This window comes from Pyrgilauda ruficollis, unplaced genomic scaffold (assembly GCF_017590135.1).
Source record: "Pyrgilauda ruficollis isolate IOZ18807 unplaced genomic scaffold, ASM1759013v1 scaffold43, whole genome shotgun sequence".
Taxonomy (NCBI): domain Eukaryota; kingdom Metazoa; phylum Chordata; class Aves; order Passeriformes; family Passeridae; genus Pyrgilauda; species Pyrgilauda ruficollis.
Window position 1 is genome coordinate 8,182,039 of NW_024525823.1, and position 17,310 is coordinate 8,199,348.

Here is a 17,310-nt window from a genome sequence, read left to right on the forward strand (position 1 = left end):
GCAGCTGTTGCACCCTGACCTTTCTCCAGAGCTGCTGGTAGAAGCCACGGACCATCAACTTAAGCAGCCTTTTTTGGTAAATGCCCTCATCTTGTCATACAATAGTCTGATGTGAAATACCATGTTTCCTGATTAAAAAAAAAAATTATAAATCACCCATTAATTTTTTTAGCTATTGTGATTCTTCTAATGAAAATATGTCAGAGCACAGACCACTTACTTCCACTTTATTTTACCATTGTTTTTCCTCTATATTTTTATTTAACAACTCCATTCCAAAGTTCAATTCTTCTATCCCCCAAACCCTGTCAAGTGGATTTTTCTTAGCCTAAAGCAACAAGTTCAAGTCAAATAGCTGAACACAGAAGTCACTTGATGGTCTCAAACTTAACCTGGCAACAACTCCACCCTCTATTATATATACTAATATTTTTCCCTTGACTTAACTAGAGGGCTTCAAATGAGACTTCAGCAGCAACATGCCCAACACCACAAACCACAGCAGTGATGTTTCTTTCACACATTTCACCTGGAGGTGCACCAAAACACACTTGGGCTTTCCAGAGCCTCGAGCTCTCCAACACCGCAAGGTGCTGCCAATTCTCAGGTAAAATGAGCATCCTCTCCTCTACTTCCCCACTAGGATTTCCTCAAAAACCATTAACTAAATTAGGATGTGTTTTGCTTTTGCCTCTTGTTTTTTGAAAGTATGCCTCTTAGCATACTTTCAAGAAACTCTCTGAATCCACAGGATTACAGGCTTTTTCCTCCATAAATGCTGAAATTCTTCCATTATTAGAATCACATAAAAGCTGCACTTTAGGATAATGCTGAGTAATAGAGCATCAACAACAAAAGTCACAAAAACTGACACTGCAAGACCTAGGTACCTCAAAGTGGTATCAATACCATGGCACAAAAGAACACCACATAGTTATTATTCTGAACAAACATGTGGCAATGTTGTCCTCACATATCACTGCCAGTTGTCAAGGAAGCGTGGTGAAGGATTATATAGTTTCTTCTAAACCTTTCAGGAAACCAGAAGCAGAAAGCAGCCATTTATTTTTTACATCACAGTTTCCCACAGAAAATGAGCCCGCTGGCAGCTGTTGCACCCTGACCTTTCTCCAGAGCTGCTGGTAGAAGCCACGGACCATCAACTTAAGCAGCCTTTTTTGGTAAATGCCCTCATCTTGTCATACAATAGTCTGATGTGAAATACCATGTTTCCTGATTAAAAAAAAAAATTATAAATCACCCATTAATTTTTTTAGATATTGTGATTCTTCTAATGAAAAGATGTCAGAGCACAGACCACTTACTTTCACTTTATTTTACCATTGTTTTTCCTCTATATTTTTATTTAACAACTCCATTCCAAAGTTCAATTCTTCTATCCCCCAAACCCTGTCTTTACGTGGATTTTTCTTAGCCTAAAGCAACAAGTTCAAGTCAAATAGCTGAACACAGAAGTCACTTGATGGTCTCAAACTTAACCTGGCAACAACTCCACCCTCTATTATATATACTAATATTTTTCCCTTGACTTAACTAGAGGGCTTCAAATGAGACTTCAGCAGCAACATGCCCAACACCACAAACCACAGCAGTGATGTTTCTTTCACACATTTCACCTGGAGGTGCACCAAAACACACTTGGGCTTTCCAGAGCCTCGAGCTCTCCAACACCGCAAGGTGCTGCCAATTCTCAGGTAAAATGAGCATCCTCTCCTCTACTTCCCCACTAGGATTTCCTCAAAAACCATTAACTAAATTAGGATGTGTTTTGCTTTTGCCTCTTGTTTTTTGAAAGTATGCCTCTTAGCATACTTTCAAGAAACTCTCTGAATCCACAGGATTACAGGCTTTTTCCTCCATAAATGCTGAAATTCTTCCATTATTAGAATCACATAAAAGCTGCACTTTAGGATAATGCTGAGTAATAGAGCATCAACAACAAAAGTCACAAAAACTGACACTGCAAGACCTAGGTACCTCAAAGTGGTATCAATACCATGGCACAAAGGAACACCACATAGTTATTATTCTGAACAAACATGTGGCAATGTTGTCCTCACATATCACTGCCAGTTGTCAAGGAAGCGTGGTGAAGGATTATATAGTTTCTTCTAAACCTTTCAGGAAACCAGAAGCAGAAAGCAGCCATTTATTTTTTACATCACAGTTTCCCACAGAAAATGAGCCAAGCCTAGAAGTCAGTCTATATATGAGTTCATTGTCCATCTCCTCATGAAATAAAAAAATAATTACTGGGGTTGAAGAGGCAAAGAAAAGAAAGCAGATTTGCAGTTGAGACCACATGCATGACCTGTGAGAGACCACTGGTCAGGTGGTGGTTTGGATGTTAGCAGGTAGTCTTTTCATCGAGGCAGTAAGGACAAGCTTTAGCCATTCCACAAAAGACTGGTTTATTCTTGTTGAGGCAAAGATCAGAAATAGTTATTTACTTTGACCATAAAGGTGGTCTCATCTCTAGCAAAATCCCATGTGCGCCTCCTCAAGATCATTACAGCTTCTTTAAGAACCTGCACATCTCTGCACAGACCACCTCTACTGCACCCTGACAGCAGGACCCCAAAGTACATAAACCATTTCTTCGCTGCCCTCAAAGCTGGCTCTTCTCCGTCTGAAAGACTGCAAAGAAAATTCCACTAAATAATTATCTGAATCTCCAACCCGTTCCTGAGAGTGTGGAATCTGCAAAAACCAAGGACGACACGGAGATCATTGAAGAAGGCAACATCCCGCTACTGGCCACACACGCAGCTGCCTGGGGGTGGGGGTAGCACAGGCACTCCTCACTCTTGCTGAACTCCAGATCCTAACGACTGTCCTCACTCTCCCAAAAGGCTTTACAGCCATTGCCACCGAGGAACCTTGTCACAGGTTCATTTACCAGCTCGTCCACTAACTCACAATTCTCAGGCAGACCAGGTCTCAGAACAATTTCTTGATGGCCTTCTACGAATTCAATGGCACTCGGATGCCAAGAACGCCAAGGGCCGCGGTCTTTGCTCAAGTTTGATCCTGTTGGGGATGGTCAGCCTGCGGAGCCCACCCTGACTCGGGGTCACTGTCACCTTCTCAGGCCGAGCTCCCACCTTGTCCAGCCCGACTCCAGCACACTCCCGCTTCCCTGCAGCTGAGCAGCACCGCTCAAAAACTCGCTTGACCACTTCCCAAGAAGTCGACATCTCACCACACCACCTCGCTTCACCACCGCCCTCCCGGCCGCCTCTTCTCAGGTACCAACCCCATCTCCGCCCCGGGTGCCGCTCGCCCTCAGCCCCTCGCAGGGAGCCGGGCTCGCCTGTCGCCTCCCCCCGAGCCCGCCCTACCTTCCTGCGGCGGCTGCCCGGGGGCTGCGGGGCGCAGCAGGCGGGCGCGGCGCTGCCCCGCCGGCCGCTCCGCACGTAGGTGACCCTCCGACGGCCACCCCCCGGCCGAAACTTGGGAGTCCCCGCCCCGAGCGGGGCCGGCCGGGGAGGGGCCGGGATGCCCCTGTCCCGGCCCGGCGGGGGCCGCGGGACGCAGCGGTGCTCGCCCGCAGGCGGCCCGAGGGATGCTCCGCGCCTCGGCGGGGGCAATGCCCGGTAGGAACGTGGGGCCGCGCCGCTGTGTGCCACACGCCCGCGCCGCCGCCGGGTCCCGGGACTTCTCCTCCGGACACCAGGATCGCCTCATGCCCAGCTGCAGGCAGAGGAAGAGCGCGGCGGAGAGCAGGCAGAGGCGGAAAGCGGCGCCCCGCCAGAGCGGCCGCTCCTTGGGCATGGCGTCGGGGGCTGCCCTGCCCGGCGCTGCCGCCCCCCCGCCCCGCCGCAGGGCTGCTGTGTGCCACAGGTGCGTGTCAGCGGGCCTGAGAGAGGACACAAACTCCTGCCCTAACTATTGTATCAGCCCGTCTCTATAAGATGGAAGTGTGCTGACTTGTTAAGGTACGTATTAGTTGAGATTATACCCTGTAATGTCACGAGGTAGTGAAATTTTACTGGAGTCTTAGGGATTGTTTATGTTGAAGTCAAACAAAAGGACAGCCCGGACCTGGAAGTAAGGACTTTCCTTCCTGTAAGGTTAGAAGTGCCTGTGAAGGATAAAGGACTTTGGACAGCCAAGATAACACCAAAGTCCTAGTTCTTCTGACACGTCTTTGAAACCCCCCTGCCTTCTCCCGCCCGTATCTCTGGCAGTACAGATAACTAACTCTAGCGAGGCTGACTCCAGGGACATCCGGATCAATAGACAAGCAGCAAGAATGCTGCAAAAATAGACCTGCTTTGGAAAGTTTTACTGTGATTAGTAACCAGTGGTGTGGCTGTTAGTGACCTGTTAAATCATGTTGGTCCTGAACTTTTGAAGGGTGTGAGAAGCCTGCGCAAAACATCAGTTGTGGCTGCAACACCTTGTGCTTATGAGTAACTTTTTTAAGTTTATACTTTGCCTCCTAGCCTCTCTCCTGGGTAGTCACACCATCCTGATGATTTTCATGACACATCCTTGGTTTCACGAGTGAAGGAATGGATCTGCACGAGCTGAGAGACAGTGCAGGGGACAAATCCTGCTCATCTCAGTGGGAGCACAGGAGGCCCTGCATTTGTTTTGCAATGGGGACACACTATGAAGAACTGTGAAGAGCTCAGGAGGGCTTTGGTCCCAAGGCACAACACTTATCCATGGCTAAGGCATGAGCAGGGAGCGGAGGCTGGTGGGGTTTTCTGAAGCAGAAGCACAGCTGGGGGGCAGGGTCAATGACAGAAGGCAAGCTCTGTGGGAACAGGGACCAGGCAATGGCAACCAATTTGCAGCTCAGTGAGTAATAAATATATTTCCAGGTGGGATAAGCAGGACTTGGATACATGACTACTCCCCGTTTCTTTGACAGTAGGGAAGAGGGGCTGTGACTCTTGTCTCCTGCGAGCAGTTCTGTGCTTCCAGTGTCCCTGCCTTGTCTTCTGGAAGGCTTGCTGCACCAAGCTCTTTCTGCTGTCCTCTCTTCAGCAGCAGGTTGCACTACTCCTCTCTGACCTCTTCTGTCTCTTCACAGCCTGGAGCAGAGCCAGACCTGGCTGCTGCTGGGAGAGCAGGTCAGAGAGGAGCGCTGGCAGAAGAGGAGCGTGCCAGCAGCCAAGCAACCTGATCTGCTGGCAGCAAGATGGAGGAGCTGCACGTAGGAAGATACGGGAGGGAGCAATGATCTGTCTGGGGAAGTGGGATTTCAGCACAGCTCCAAGCACAGATGCACTGGCAGGTGAGATGCATGATCCCTGCCATTTAAACATTGCTGTTTCTATTTTTTAGGCAAACTGTCGTTCTCAATTAGGTTAGAGCAATTCCATGGTTGTTTTAAAACACTGTAAATGTAGGCCCCTCTCGGAAGGGTGTAAGTGTCAGTCCTACCTGCCTTTCCTGTAGCAGGAAGGTGGCTCCATGGTCATCAACTAAGTCAAAACAGGGCCTGGCACAGATGAAAACTAACTCAAAAAAAAACCTATCTGGAGCAGTTTCCTAATAGACCTAGACACATTTGTTGATATTCTATCTTTTGATCACCTTGCAGCCAACATGGGACAGCCTCAGATGTTTGCCACAGGGAAGCCAGTTGGCTCTGGAAGTGGATCTTTCTGACAACCACATACTTTTCCTATTTCCACCCCGCTTAGGTGGCTCACAAATGGATCAGACATGTCCTGGTGCTTGTGTCAGGAAGGAACTCATTTACAAGGGAAAAGGGAGAGTGTAACTGCACCAATCATGACTGACATCAACTTAAGAGACATGTACCTGGCTCCATGTGTGAGCATCACCTGGAGTTCATCAGCAGAAGGTCACTTGGGCTTTTGCAGGGCTGCCAGTGCATCACTTTGCTCCTCTGTGAAATGGCAACGTTCATATGGAGGACAAAACTAATGTTGCTGTTCAGAGAAGAAAGATTTTAGACATACCTCAGGAATATTAAATGCAGGGGTACTATTTCACAAAATTCTTTGCACAAATGTTGTTTTAAGCTATCAGCACCTAGTCAATAAATGAGGGTATATGAAGGTCCTATTGAAATGTAAGTTTGTGTGTGTATGGTTATGGAGGAAATCTTGAAGGGAGGTTGACTCCAGAAATATAAAGTGCAGAAATACATTTTAAAACTCTCTCTTGAAGTTTAATCCTTGAGAAATCAAAGCTTTCCTAAAAGCTTGAACAATGCATACTCAGATAAAAGCGGTCTACCTGAGCAGAATAGAAACCACAAAGTCTTTCTTGGTTTTAGCATCAGAGTTTCATTTGTTGTTCTTCTCTCACTGTGTAGTTTCAGCAAAAAGCTCAAATACTTGAATCCAGCCGCTCTTCTTGTCATCACTGAGCTGTAAGTACTGACCTTGTACAAAATATTCCCTTCCTTAGAAAGCTGATAAGCCCCAGTTTGTGGATATGCAGGAGTGGTCCTGATAAAGAATGCTTCACTAATTTAACTCAGTGTTTTCATTTTCCTTTTGTGTTTTAACAAACAGTTTAATTTCTCGTGCTTCCTCCCAGCTCCCCTGTCCTGCAATTTCTTATGAATGTAAGTCTGCCTGTTAAAAACACAAAAGAGTGTTTCTAAAGATAGAGAATAAAAGAACAATGGTAGAGAATGATCTCAGGAAATCTCAGGGACAATGAGAAATCTTATCAGGGTTAGCATGATAATCAGTGAGAATTAAGAAAGTCACTTAAACAGTCTCACTTCTTCATTTTAACAAGTGTATTATAAATCAATTCCTCCCCCAGGAATTGGCTGCAAAGTGTGTGTGAGCAAAGCCTGTTGAGAAGTAGAGCAAATTAGAATTTTAGCATAATGCATGAAACTCCAGCTGGAGGATGGGCCTTTTTGAGGTGATTGCTGGGAAATACAGCTTCTGCAAAGTTTCATATCTTTTGCAAAACATGCTCTCTCACTGAGTCAGGCAGCAAATAACCTCCCCTCCTTGCTGTCCTAAAGCAAGATGGATGGTGTTAGAGGAACATTCATCAAGCTGGATCCAGCTGAGCACAAACTGCCACCATGAAACGCAAGGAGTAACTGGAACAGCGACTCTGAATGTGAGCGTGCAATTTCTGCTGAGAACAGAGAGCTTCGTGCCCTGATAACCAAAATCAGATGTTAGTCTTGCAGTATCTACTTTTTATGTAGGTACCACAGAGCTACAGCTCCCTCAGTTTCTCCTGGAAAAGTCTTTAAACTGTTAAAATTCCTCTCTCATTTATAAAATTGTCTGTAGTAAGAGCACAGTGCTAAACCTCTAGAAGGAAAAAGTTTAACACAAATGAAATTTCATTGCTTCAGTGCTATCTTTGCTGCTTACAAATTACCTCTTGCCTGGGATATTGTTGGTAGTGAAATCTCTCCTTTGCAGCTGTTATTTAATGTTTCTCTCTCTTATGGCCATTTTCAGTTCAAACACCTTGCCTACCCCATTCATCTTCTGCCTCCACCCACTGTCAGGGCTTCTGTTTATCTTCTGGCTAGTTAAAATGTCTGCTTCAATCCCTCTGCAAAATTAAACCCCAGGCAGGAAAAACACCACAAGGATTCCCTAGGATTCTCCAAGGGCTGTTAATACAAGTCAAACCTTCCTCCTATAAAATGAGTAAATGAATAAAAACACTCTTTTTGACTTTGTGCTCCGGACTTGATATGATCCACTTGCCAAAATCTATAGGACAGAGCAAAGGAAGGTTTTTTCCCCCTCCTTCCTCCTACACTCCTGACTAATGCTTCAAAAATCGGAGTGACGTTGTTCCGTGCACTTGAAAACAGAGATGCTCTGTGTTGAAACTTCCACAAGCACAGTGTGTCCTTCCCACAGAAGATGTGTGTGCCTCAGATCCTGAGTCTGGAGCAGTCAGAGCTTTGGTCCAGGCCCAGATCATTGCCTTGTGTATTTATGTGGGAAAGCTCTGCCATAGCCCTGAGGAACATGGAATTAAAAGTCTGTAGCTCCCTGGGTGACTTCTCAGTGATGGCTTTTGTGCAAGCCTTGTTTCAGTTCTGTTCCTTGAAATTGCAGCGCAAAATCCTAGAAATAATTCTTTATGCACCAAGTGACAGACCTCTGTGGAGCCTGTACACAGCTCTGCCAGGTAGGTATAGCCCTTACTCCTTTCCATGCCTTAAATCCCACTGAAAACTATGAAATAATCTCTCTGTCTTATCTTTCAAATGTTAGCAACAGAGAAGTAAATTGGCTGTATTGGTCTATTACCCACTTACTGCTGCTGAGAAATACGTGTCTGAACAGCTGTCAAGGCAAAGCCGTGTGAATCATTAAAACGGCTTCTCAGCTCGCCACTGGTAAGTTTGCAGATAACAACTAAAAAATATATGTTCATGCAGTCTCCCATTAGCTCTCATCAAGCTCGTGGGCTGTTTAGGCAGCTTAACACAAGATTGATCTTGCTGTTCAGCAGCACAGCACGAGGCACAGGCAGGAGCTGTCTTTCCCTCCAGCTACAGAGGGAATCGAACAGCACAGCCTTGCCGCATGCTCCAAATTTGACGGAAGAGATGGTTGATAATTATTGGCCTGGAGAGGGGATTATAGCTCAAGGTTTACCTGTGAGTCACACCCTTGTGTGGTTGCTCTCATACGCACCTGTACCTGTGCACACACATTCGCTGCAGGAAGAAGAATAAAAATGAGACGGCCCTTTGGGACAAGATGCTTTGCAGCTCTCTGCTAATCCTGGGCCTCAACTTTATTTATTTAACCCTAATCCTTGGGATATCTACAAAATACAACTGTTGCCTCCAGAAGCTGTGTTTCAGTCCTGGATAGGAATAACAGTGCTTTTACAGCCTGCCTTTTACTAAATTGTCCAATCATGCTGAACAAGCAAAACACTGCCTACTTTTTAAAATAAGGGCTGGAAATTCTATTGAAGAGATATTAGTATGAAAATCAAAAAAAGACATTCCAGTTTACAGGAACTATTAAAAAAAGACATTCCAGTTTAGAGCAATTAAGTAGTGATGGCTCACATGCAGTTCACATACTGTTGCACAAAGATTTTTGTGATATCAGTTCATCATCTGTATTTCCCCTGTATCTGTATTGTAATCCTAGGCAGATGTCCAGCTTTGCTTATAAATTACCCTGTGTTTCTATTAAAAATCCTATTTTCTGTATGTTTTAAAGATTACCTAAGTGTTGTTCTGGCTTCAGCTCTCTGCCTTTTTTTGGATGCAATAAATTTGACTTACATTTTTAGACTTCTAAGCTCAAGGATGAATATCTCTCATTAAAAAGTGTAATTTGGCATAGGGATTAATCTATAATTGTCAGAATTTGACAAAACACCACAGCTAGAGTAGTAATGATGGCTTTAAGAAATTATATAATCCTTTTTATTACATATTTTTAATGGGCTTATATAGAACACTACAAATGCCGAAGTATTTATATAGGGGATGGCAACAGCACTGGAACAATGGAGCAGATGTCACTGAGAGAAACCTTCCTTCATTAGGGAAGCACTCAGGGAAAAGGGGTCTCCAAGAGGGGATGAGGTGCAAGCCAAAGCACTGGGGCTGACAGGAAGAGGAACAGTAGCAAAATGTTTCAGGTAAAAGATTCACAAACAAATTAAGACCCATAATTAATATACTATTCACTTTTTCCATGGTCTGTCTTTCAATGTTGTTCAATACACTGGCGTGTGTCTGGACAATTTATGCATCATTAAAGGCAATAGGAAACAATAAAAGCTGGGAGTGTCTGGCAGCATCCTTGAGACCTGGTGGATGAAAAGCAGCTTTCCTGGGATACGAGGCTTTCCAAAATGTTCAGGACCAGTATGCAGGCCAATTTAATAATATGCATCCACCTATAATAAAGGTCTCATCCATGTGTCGGGAAAGCATCTCATTTTTTCAGGACATTTTTAATTCAGTCTTTATCTGTAACAAAAAGGTTGTTTTTCTGAGCTATTACCATGTGGTCAGCCAGTCCTCTCCTCCATCTGGTTGCATTTTGAAGTCTTAGATACAATCCTAACAAGGAGGAGAGAAATGGTCTGCCCTCAGCAGAAAAGATACCACAGCTCCCCTGCAGCTGAGCAGCCTGTCTAGGAGCAGACGGTGAGGATAAAACTCAGTGTTCTTCCCGCAGGCTCTTTTCCAAGCAGTTTTCCTCAATGTCATGTGGAGCAGCATCAATGATGCAGAGACACCGGCATTGATCCCAAGTGGAATAACCTCCTCAGCCAAGAGTTTGTATGTAGGTTAGGTGCTACCACAGGGCTCATCCTTTCAGCATGTGCCTCCCTGCAGCATGTGTGCCTCCATCCTCAGTTTTGGATGTGGGAAGCAAAGGCCAGTCGGACGTTTCGAAGATGCACTGAGAAGGACAGAATGGGTTTGTGACACCTCTACCGACACCTCTTCCTCTTCCTTCCAGTGAGGAACACTCAGCTGGGCTAATGCTTGTGGCTGTGCCCTAGCTCTTGGCTTGCTCACAGGCTCCTTGTTAGGAGATCCCTTTGCCAGAATGTATTGAATTTCCTCAGGAACAAGGTCATTTCTCTGTACTCTGTCACCAGATGAAGTACACGTTTCTGAAAGCATAAAGGCTTTTTTGCAAGGCTTGCTTTGTCCCTCCTACTCTCCTGTCGGCAAAGCTGGAGGCAGAGCCACCAGCTACAGAGGAAAGCCTGCTCTGCTATCTCCCCATGGTCCAGTCAGCACAGAGTGGGGAGGAGTATCTCATAGGACACTTACCTTCCCTGCAAGGCAAAATTGAAGCTGTGGCTTCTCCTGAACTGTAGCTGGGTCAATGCCAGAAGCCAGGCAAGCAAAGGAACCTCCTAGCTGGAGCCCAGGACGCCAAGACCTGCAGGGGGACACCTCAACAGTGGGACATGTAGAGCAGCAGCTAGAAGAGACAAATTTTCCCCTTAACTTCTCACTTCTCCCTCAGGCTAAACACGAAGCAAAGAAGATGATCACTGATATATAGTGGCAAGAGCCTTTAGGAATCCAGGGCTTTTTACTCAATCTTTGTGCTGAAGTGCTCAGCCTTACACGGCAAAGACAAACAGCAACAAGATTGCTCTCAGCAACCCAGACAAGAACATTTTAGTGCATAATTATGGATGAGATGCAAAAGGACGAAAAAGAGGGAAAACAGCTGTTCGCATAGAGTTTATTGCCATTCACTTAAGAGGCCCATTAAATGCCAGAAAAAGCTATTTATCCTTCTGTTTGAGGCAATTATCCTGCTGCAAATCTCTGTGTCAATTCGTCCTGTGATTATTCCTGGAGTGCTGACACTGTGCAGATACACTCACCACACAGGAAAAAAAGTGCCCACCCAGGATTACAGAGGGATTTTCAGAAGCAGGGTAGCCAGTGCTACTCAGGGGCTTTACCTCTGTAGATAAGTGTGTTGTTTCTTGGAGTCTTTCCCTGGAGTTCAGCTGCCTCTTCTTCTTTATTTCAAAAATACCCTTTGAGCCTTTTTTATTGGAAGCACACATTAAAGTGGGATTGCTCTTCTTGTAGTCACAGCAACATGGGATGTGAGAAGCCCAAATCCAGTTCTTCAAATGCTCAAAGGAGACCAGCTGTCCCACCGACCAAGAAATCATTTGACTCTCCAGGCTGCAAGGTCTATGCAGAGGAGAGGCTTCATCTCCTTGAAGCCCAACCTTGTTTGGCAAGGAGGAAAGCAAGTGTGAGTGCATTGGTTCATCCCTCCCCCACCTCCTCTGGCCCACTCAGGCCTTTCCACAAGAGACTGGTGGTGAAGCATCTCTTGATCCTACTGGGAACTCTTGGAAAGTGGAGGTGGGGGGGCAGTACTGTCCGTACCAGGAACTCCTGCTGCCTTATCAAGGTGGGAGATGACAGCAGGAATAGTCACCCCTGACAGCCTTGGAATGTTCCTTATCTGAAAAGTAGCTCAAGTGGAACAGTACCATCCTCACTGGAATTTCATAAATTCCAGTAATAACCCAGATTGCTGCCAGGATGAAAATATATTGATGGCTTAAGCCAACCATCTCATGGCCCTAAAGCCAGTGGTCCTAAGACAGACCCTTGGAGCTCTTCTGGACTGCAGTGGGCTGCACTAGTATTTCCCTCTGTGTGGACACCTCTCAGAGGGCCCAAACTCTCAAGTTTGTGAAATTCAGAGAAGTGTCACTTGGTGACAGAACCTGGACTGATATCCCAGTACTTGAGGCTCAACACCCCAGCTCAACCCCATTAAGAAATGCCAAAAAGGCATTAGATACGAGTGTTTCACTGATTCTCGAGGGAAATGCTGTAGTACATATACCTTTGCACTTATACATTACATATCTGTGCCTGTGTGTGTATTACCTTAGTACATACAGGGTTTGTATTCACTTGGACACCCCCTAGCAAATATAGTATGCATGTTATTATCTTGGATCCTTCACTGTTATTACTGTTTGTAGTTGATCCTTGGATAATCTAACATTTAAGTGCTTCTAGATCCTTTAGACATAAACAACTGACCCTGTGCAAGTCTAAGATTGGATCCAGCCATGTGTGGGCACCTCTCTGAGAAGCAGTCTAGCAAGCAAGGGAGTTCACTCTGAAGCTCATGACCCACCAGAGAATCTGCCTTAACCTTTTCTTCCTTACCCCTTTTTGCATCCCTGACCTCCATATAAATCACTCTAAATTGATTCTAATTGGTTATCCTTTATATGTATTATCCATGCAGTATTAGAGTAAGCCTTGCCATCGAGCTTTGCCTGACTTTTGCATTTGTATTAAAGTTTGTTTTCACTAATATATTTGATGATGATCCTTTAAGCAACCTAAACCATTCATTTGTGTGACAGAAAAGCTCCCTCCACGGCTCTACTGTGTTCCCTGAGGGAAGGGTTGTTTTTCAGAACCTTGTCTTAGCCAAAATGCTGACTGAAGGCTCACACACAGGTGCTTCTGAAACGCCGACAGCTGGCTCAGTTGTTTAATTGTCTGATGACACAGAAAATAAACAAACCTCCCCTCCTCTGTTTGGCTTGCAAATTGAAGGAAAGGCTAATGTCAGGCTTAGATATCCGCTGGTTGACTGGGACTTTGGAGAAGCTGAATCAAAAAGTGGGAGATGTGACAATGGTGGGAGCACAGCACGTGCTGTACATGCCTCCTACTCTGTGAGAAATATACTGGTGTTGTGGTGGGTAGTGGATGTTAACAGGAGCAAAGTGATGTGGGGCCGTGCTCCCCTAGTGCTGGCTGCTGCCAGTGGTGTAAGACAGTCTCAAAGGATGAAAGCAAAATACAGGAAAAATATTCCCTTGAAACTGCTTTCACTTTTGGAAATACCATTTGTATGAAGTTATTCACTTTCAGAAAATCTCTTTCCCCCTTCTTTTCTCACCAGCACCCGCCTTTCTCAGTAAACCTGGGTTTTAACTCATGTCTGCTTCTCCTTCTCCAAAATATGTAATTTTTACTTCTTCATTGAGAAAAATAGACATGAGGGAGAAATTTCTATTCCCAGAAAGAAACCAGTCCATTTCAGATCTTGAAGCAGCAGTAATTTCTAATACCTGAGCACCCAGAATAGTGTCTGGGCTCACCAGGAGCCTGATCAGGAGCCAGTGGACACATGGACCAGGGTGCAGCCCCATAGGGACTGCCCCACAGGATGTCCAACCCAGACATAGCTTGAGGCACTGGGGGACCCCAAGAACCCACAACATGAGGAACTGAGGACACTTGGCTATCCAAGATAATGGTTTTCTCTCCAGCCTTTTGGTGGGGGAAAAACTCTGGGACACACTGCTATAGCAGCAGCTAAACCTAGGATTATTATTATTGGGGGTTTTTTTTGTTTGTTTGTTTTTTTGTTTTTCTTGGGTTTTTTTGTTAATAACTACTTCTGGTATGCTGCTACCTTCACATTTTATTGTATTTCTTTTAAGTGTTCTCCATAAATCCATAAAGGATACACGATCCTTTTTCAAAGCCCTATTGAAGCACCCAAATCCCCCTAGCCCTGTAGGTATGCAGGAGCCCGACGGGCATCCAGTTTTCCACTGAATTAACTCCGTTTGGTCTTTGAGATGGTGTGAGGTTTTTTTTCAGCAACTGCTTGATCCAATATCTCCCTCTGGTGGAAAGTAGGGAATAGAGCAGGACAGACTACAGCAGCAGACAACGTAACAATAGCCACTTGATTGCTGTGAAAACAATAAAAATCTCGGTCCAGTCAATGATGTTATCTCTAATTGCTACATTTATTCCTAATGAATTTGCAGTTTATCTCAAATAGTCCTTGACTGGAAGAGAATGGTAATGAATGGTGAATGCCAATTTTCCTGTATTTTCCAGAAATTTGTTTTAAGCAGAGTCAAAAGCCTATATCAAGATAATATGACTTCATGGCATTGTTTCTGTGAGGAAAATCAACAAAATTCTCTGTTGCAGAAAACTATTATTTTGTGCTAACGCTCTAAAATCCGTCACACATCCCATCTGCTCTCTGGAATCACAAGGATTGATAAAAATGTCTCAAAATATAATCGTTCTCTTTCTATACCACAATTACACCTTTGAAGTTCCATGTGAGTGTGACAGATTGGTTGCCATCTGCTAAGGGTGCCTCTTCAATGTAGATCAGAAAGTGTGGATAAGAAGGAAATACTCAAGAACAGTGTGGATAACTTATGTCCAGACATGTATGGGCTTAAGGAACAGCACAGGGATAAAATGCTTTGCCCAGGTGACAGCTAAGTCTTTCTTTCAGGATACCTTTCATCAGCACAGGCAGGTCAGGGAGGTTTAATGAACCTTCCACTGTTAATGCTCTCCCACATGTGAGTGTTTCTCTGACACTTGTTCTGTGATTCCAGATGAAATCTACAGAGCTGATGCAGCAGCAGAGACAGATTTTAAGATCAAAACAGAGTTTTGAAAATTCCTCAGCTGCTGGCTCAGCTTCAGCTGGAGCTGGAGAGGCAACAGAGGCCACAGCTTTACTTCTGCTCCTGGCACGAGTCTTGGGTGAGGAGCAGAAACTCAGGGATGGCTGATGAGATATTGCTGGAGACCGACACCTGGGGCTGGGCAGCTGAAGCACGACAGGACTCATCTCAACAAACTTCAACTGCCTGAAAGCAGTCAGTGTCAGTGAGCTTGCCTGAAGGCTCTGAAATAGTGTCACTCCCCTTTGTGGGCAGGTGTACAGCTGGCACAGGGCAGCAATGACTATGTATCTAGGATATATTTTAGATTATTTAAATTTTCCATGCCCAGGGAAGCATAACAGAAGAATGTTCAGTTATTCCCAAAATATTAGGGCATATTATTGGCAAATTGAAAGCTTCTGGAACAAAAAGATGAGGTTTCTGAATAGAATGCTCAATCTTTGTGTGGCATGACTTTAACCAGGGAGAAAACCACTGTGAGAAGGAGTAAGATTTAAAAAAGAATTTCAAGCTAGAAACTGGGGAAGTGAGGAGGAAGGGAGGAGCAGAGAATCATGGTGAACTTTGTTTAAAGGTGCCATTTTGACCTCTTTATAATCACAAGTCAGAAATATCAGACATATTCCAGAAGGAAGATAATTACTGGGTCATTGTAATAGCATGATAAAAATTGCATGGGAAAGAACCAAAATAGATCCCCTCCAAACAGGAAAAGGACATGAACTCTGTCAAATTAAAAGCAGAAACAGAAAGGAAGACTAAAAAAATATTTTGAGGAAACTTGCTACTAGACAAAAAAACACCTCTATCCCAGCAGGACTTGGGAGCCTGCTGGAGAGTTTTGCTGGAGGTGACCAGGGTGTGCAGTCAGCAGATGATCAAGGTGGCAAAGGAGTTTGAGAGGAAACACGTCCTAATGCAAGAGCTAAACAGATTACTTGTGTCTGTGTTCAGCGCAGAAAAGCTTAGTGAAATTCCCATGGCAGAACCATTTGTTAAAGGGATAATACAGGGAAGCTGCCTCAGATTGAAGGGTTGTTAGATGAGGCTTTAGAACAAATAAATGCAAGGGATAGTAGCAAATTCCTGAAAAGCAGATGTTACTTGCTTGTGGGTTTTTAAGGAATGCTAATGGAAATGATTGCACTATAAGAGCTAGTGTATAAGCTTTTACTTAAAACAGCTGAAGAAAAAGGATGGCAAGTGATACTGTTTTCTTTTAAGCACTCTAAGGGATCTAGAGAAATGCAAGCCATTAAACCTGACACCTGTGGCAGGCAAACAGCAAAAGCCATAGTAACAGAATAGTTGCAAGGAGAGACAGAGAGCAAGAGAGGAGAATTGGCAGAGCTTTGCAGTGAGAGCCTATGAAGCTGTGCTGCACCACCCTCTGACGGCTTCAGAGGAAACTGTGAAGCTGCAGATGAGAGCAATCCGCTCACTATGATCTGCTCAGCTTCTGGAAAGCCTTTAACAACATCTGTCACCAAGGACCCATTAAGAAGCTAATCTGGCATGGTAAGAGGGAAGATCCTCTCATGAGTCAGCAGCTGCATACAGGATAGAGAGACAAGGTAAGGATAAATCATCCATTCTTCACAGTGGAGAGAAGCTGCCAATTGCATCTTAGAGGGATCGTGGTAGGGCCAGTGTTCATCCACAGACCCATCAGTCAGGCAAATGGCTGATCTGCTGGTGGTACCAGTTTGCTGAAGGCAGTAAAATGCAAACTGCCTAAAGGAGATGCAAAAACCATCTCATGAGTTCGCACAAAGTAATGGCAGGTGAAAATCAGTATAGCTAACAGCAGAGAAAAACACCTGGCTGAGCTGGGAGGAAGACTGCCTCACTACCCAGCCACAGCCATGGTCTCTGAAACACCTAGTACTACTCAGGACAGGTATCTGGTTGTCACTTAAATGCTTATTAATTACTATACAGCATTTTAATGTATTATGAAGGGAAGAGGGGTCATAGAGTTATGGAATGGTTTGGGTTGGAAGGGACATTAAAGATCATCTAGTTCCACCCCCTGGCATGGGCAAGCGCACCTTCTATTAGACCAGGTTGCTTAAAGCCCCATTTAATTTGGCCTTGGATGCTTCCAGGTATAAGGCACACACATCTCTAGACAACCTGTGCCAGGGCCTCACCACCCTCAGAGTGAAGAAATTTTTCTAATCTAAATCCACCCTCTTCCATTTTAAAGCCATTCCTCCTTGTCCTGTTACTACATACCCTTGCAAATATCTCTAACTCTCTTGTAAACCCCCTTTAGGTACTGGGAGGTGCTTTAAGGTCTCTCCAGAGTTGTCTCCTCTCCAGGCTGAACAGCCCCAGCTCTTT

General features: G+C 44.8%; 1 protein-coding gene and 1 long non-coding RNA gene across 2 annotated transcripts in view; one reads left to right on the forward strand and one right to left on the reverse strand.

Moving 5' to 3' along the window:
- The window catches only part of METTL24 (methyltransferase like 24), a 46,848-nt gene extending 43,033 nt beyond the window's left edge, over positions 1-3,815 (reverse strand). Inside the window, exons 1-2 of the mRNA XM_041478081.1 lie at positions 3,653-3,815; positions 3,363-3,525 (exon numbers count right to left, since the gene is read on the reverse strand). Of these exons, the coding sequence (XP_041334015.1) occupies positions 3,363-3,525; positions 3,653-3,795 (306 nt within the window). The 5' untranslated portion in view covers positions 3,796-3,815. The remainder of the gene's footprint in view (positions 1-3,362; positions 3,526-3,652) is intronic.
- Positions 3,816-5,139: 1,324 nt separating this feature from the next.
- LOC121359268 lies at positions 5,140-8,339 on the forward strand. The gene is made up of 4 exons (XR_005956023.1): positions 5,140-5,269; positions 6,323-6,379; positions 8,064-8,136; positions 8,223-8,339. It is a non-coding gene; the product is annotated as an uncharacterized LOC121359268 (long non-coding RNA).
- The last annotated feature ends 8,971 nt before the right edge of the window (positions 8,340-17,310 follow it).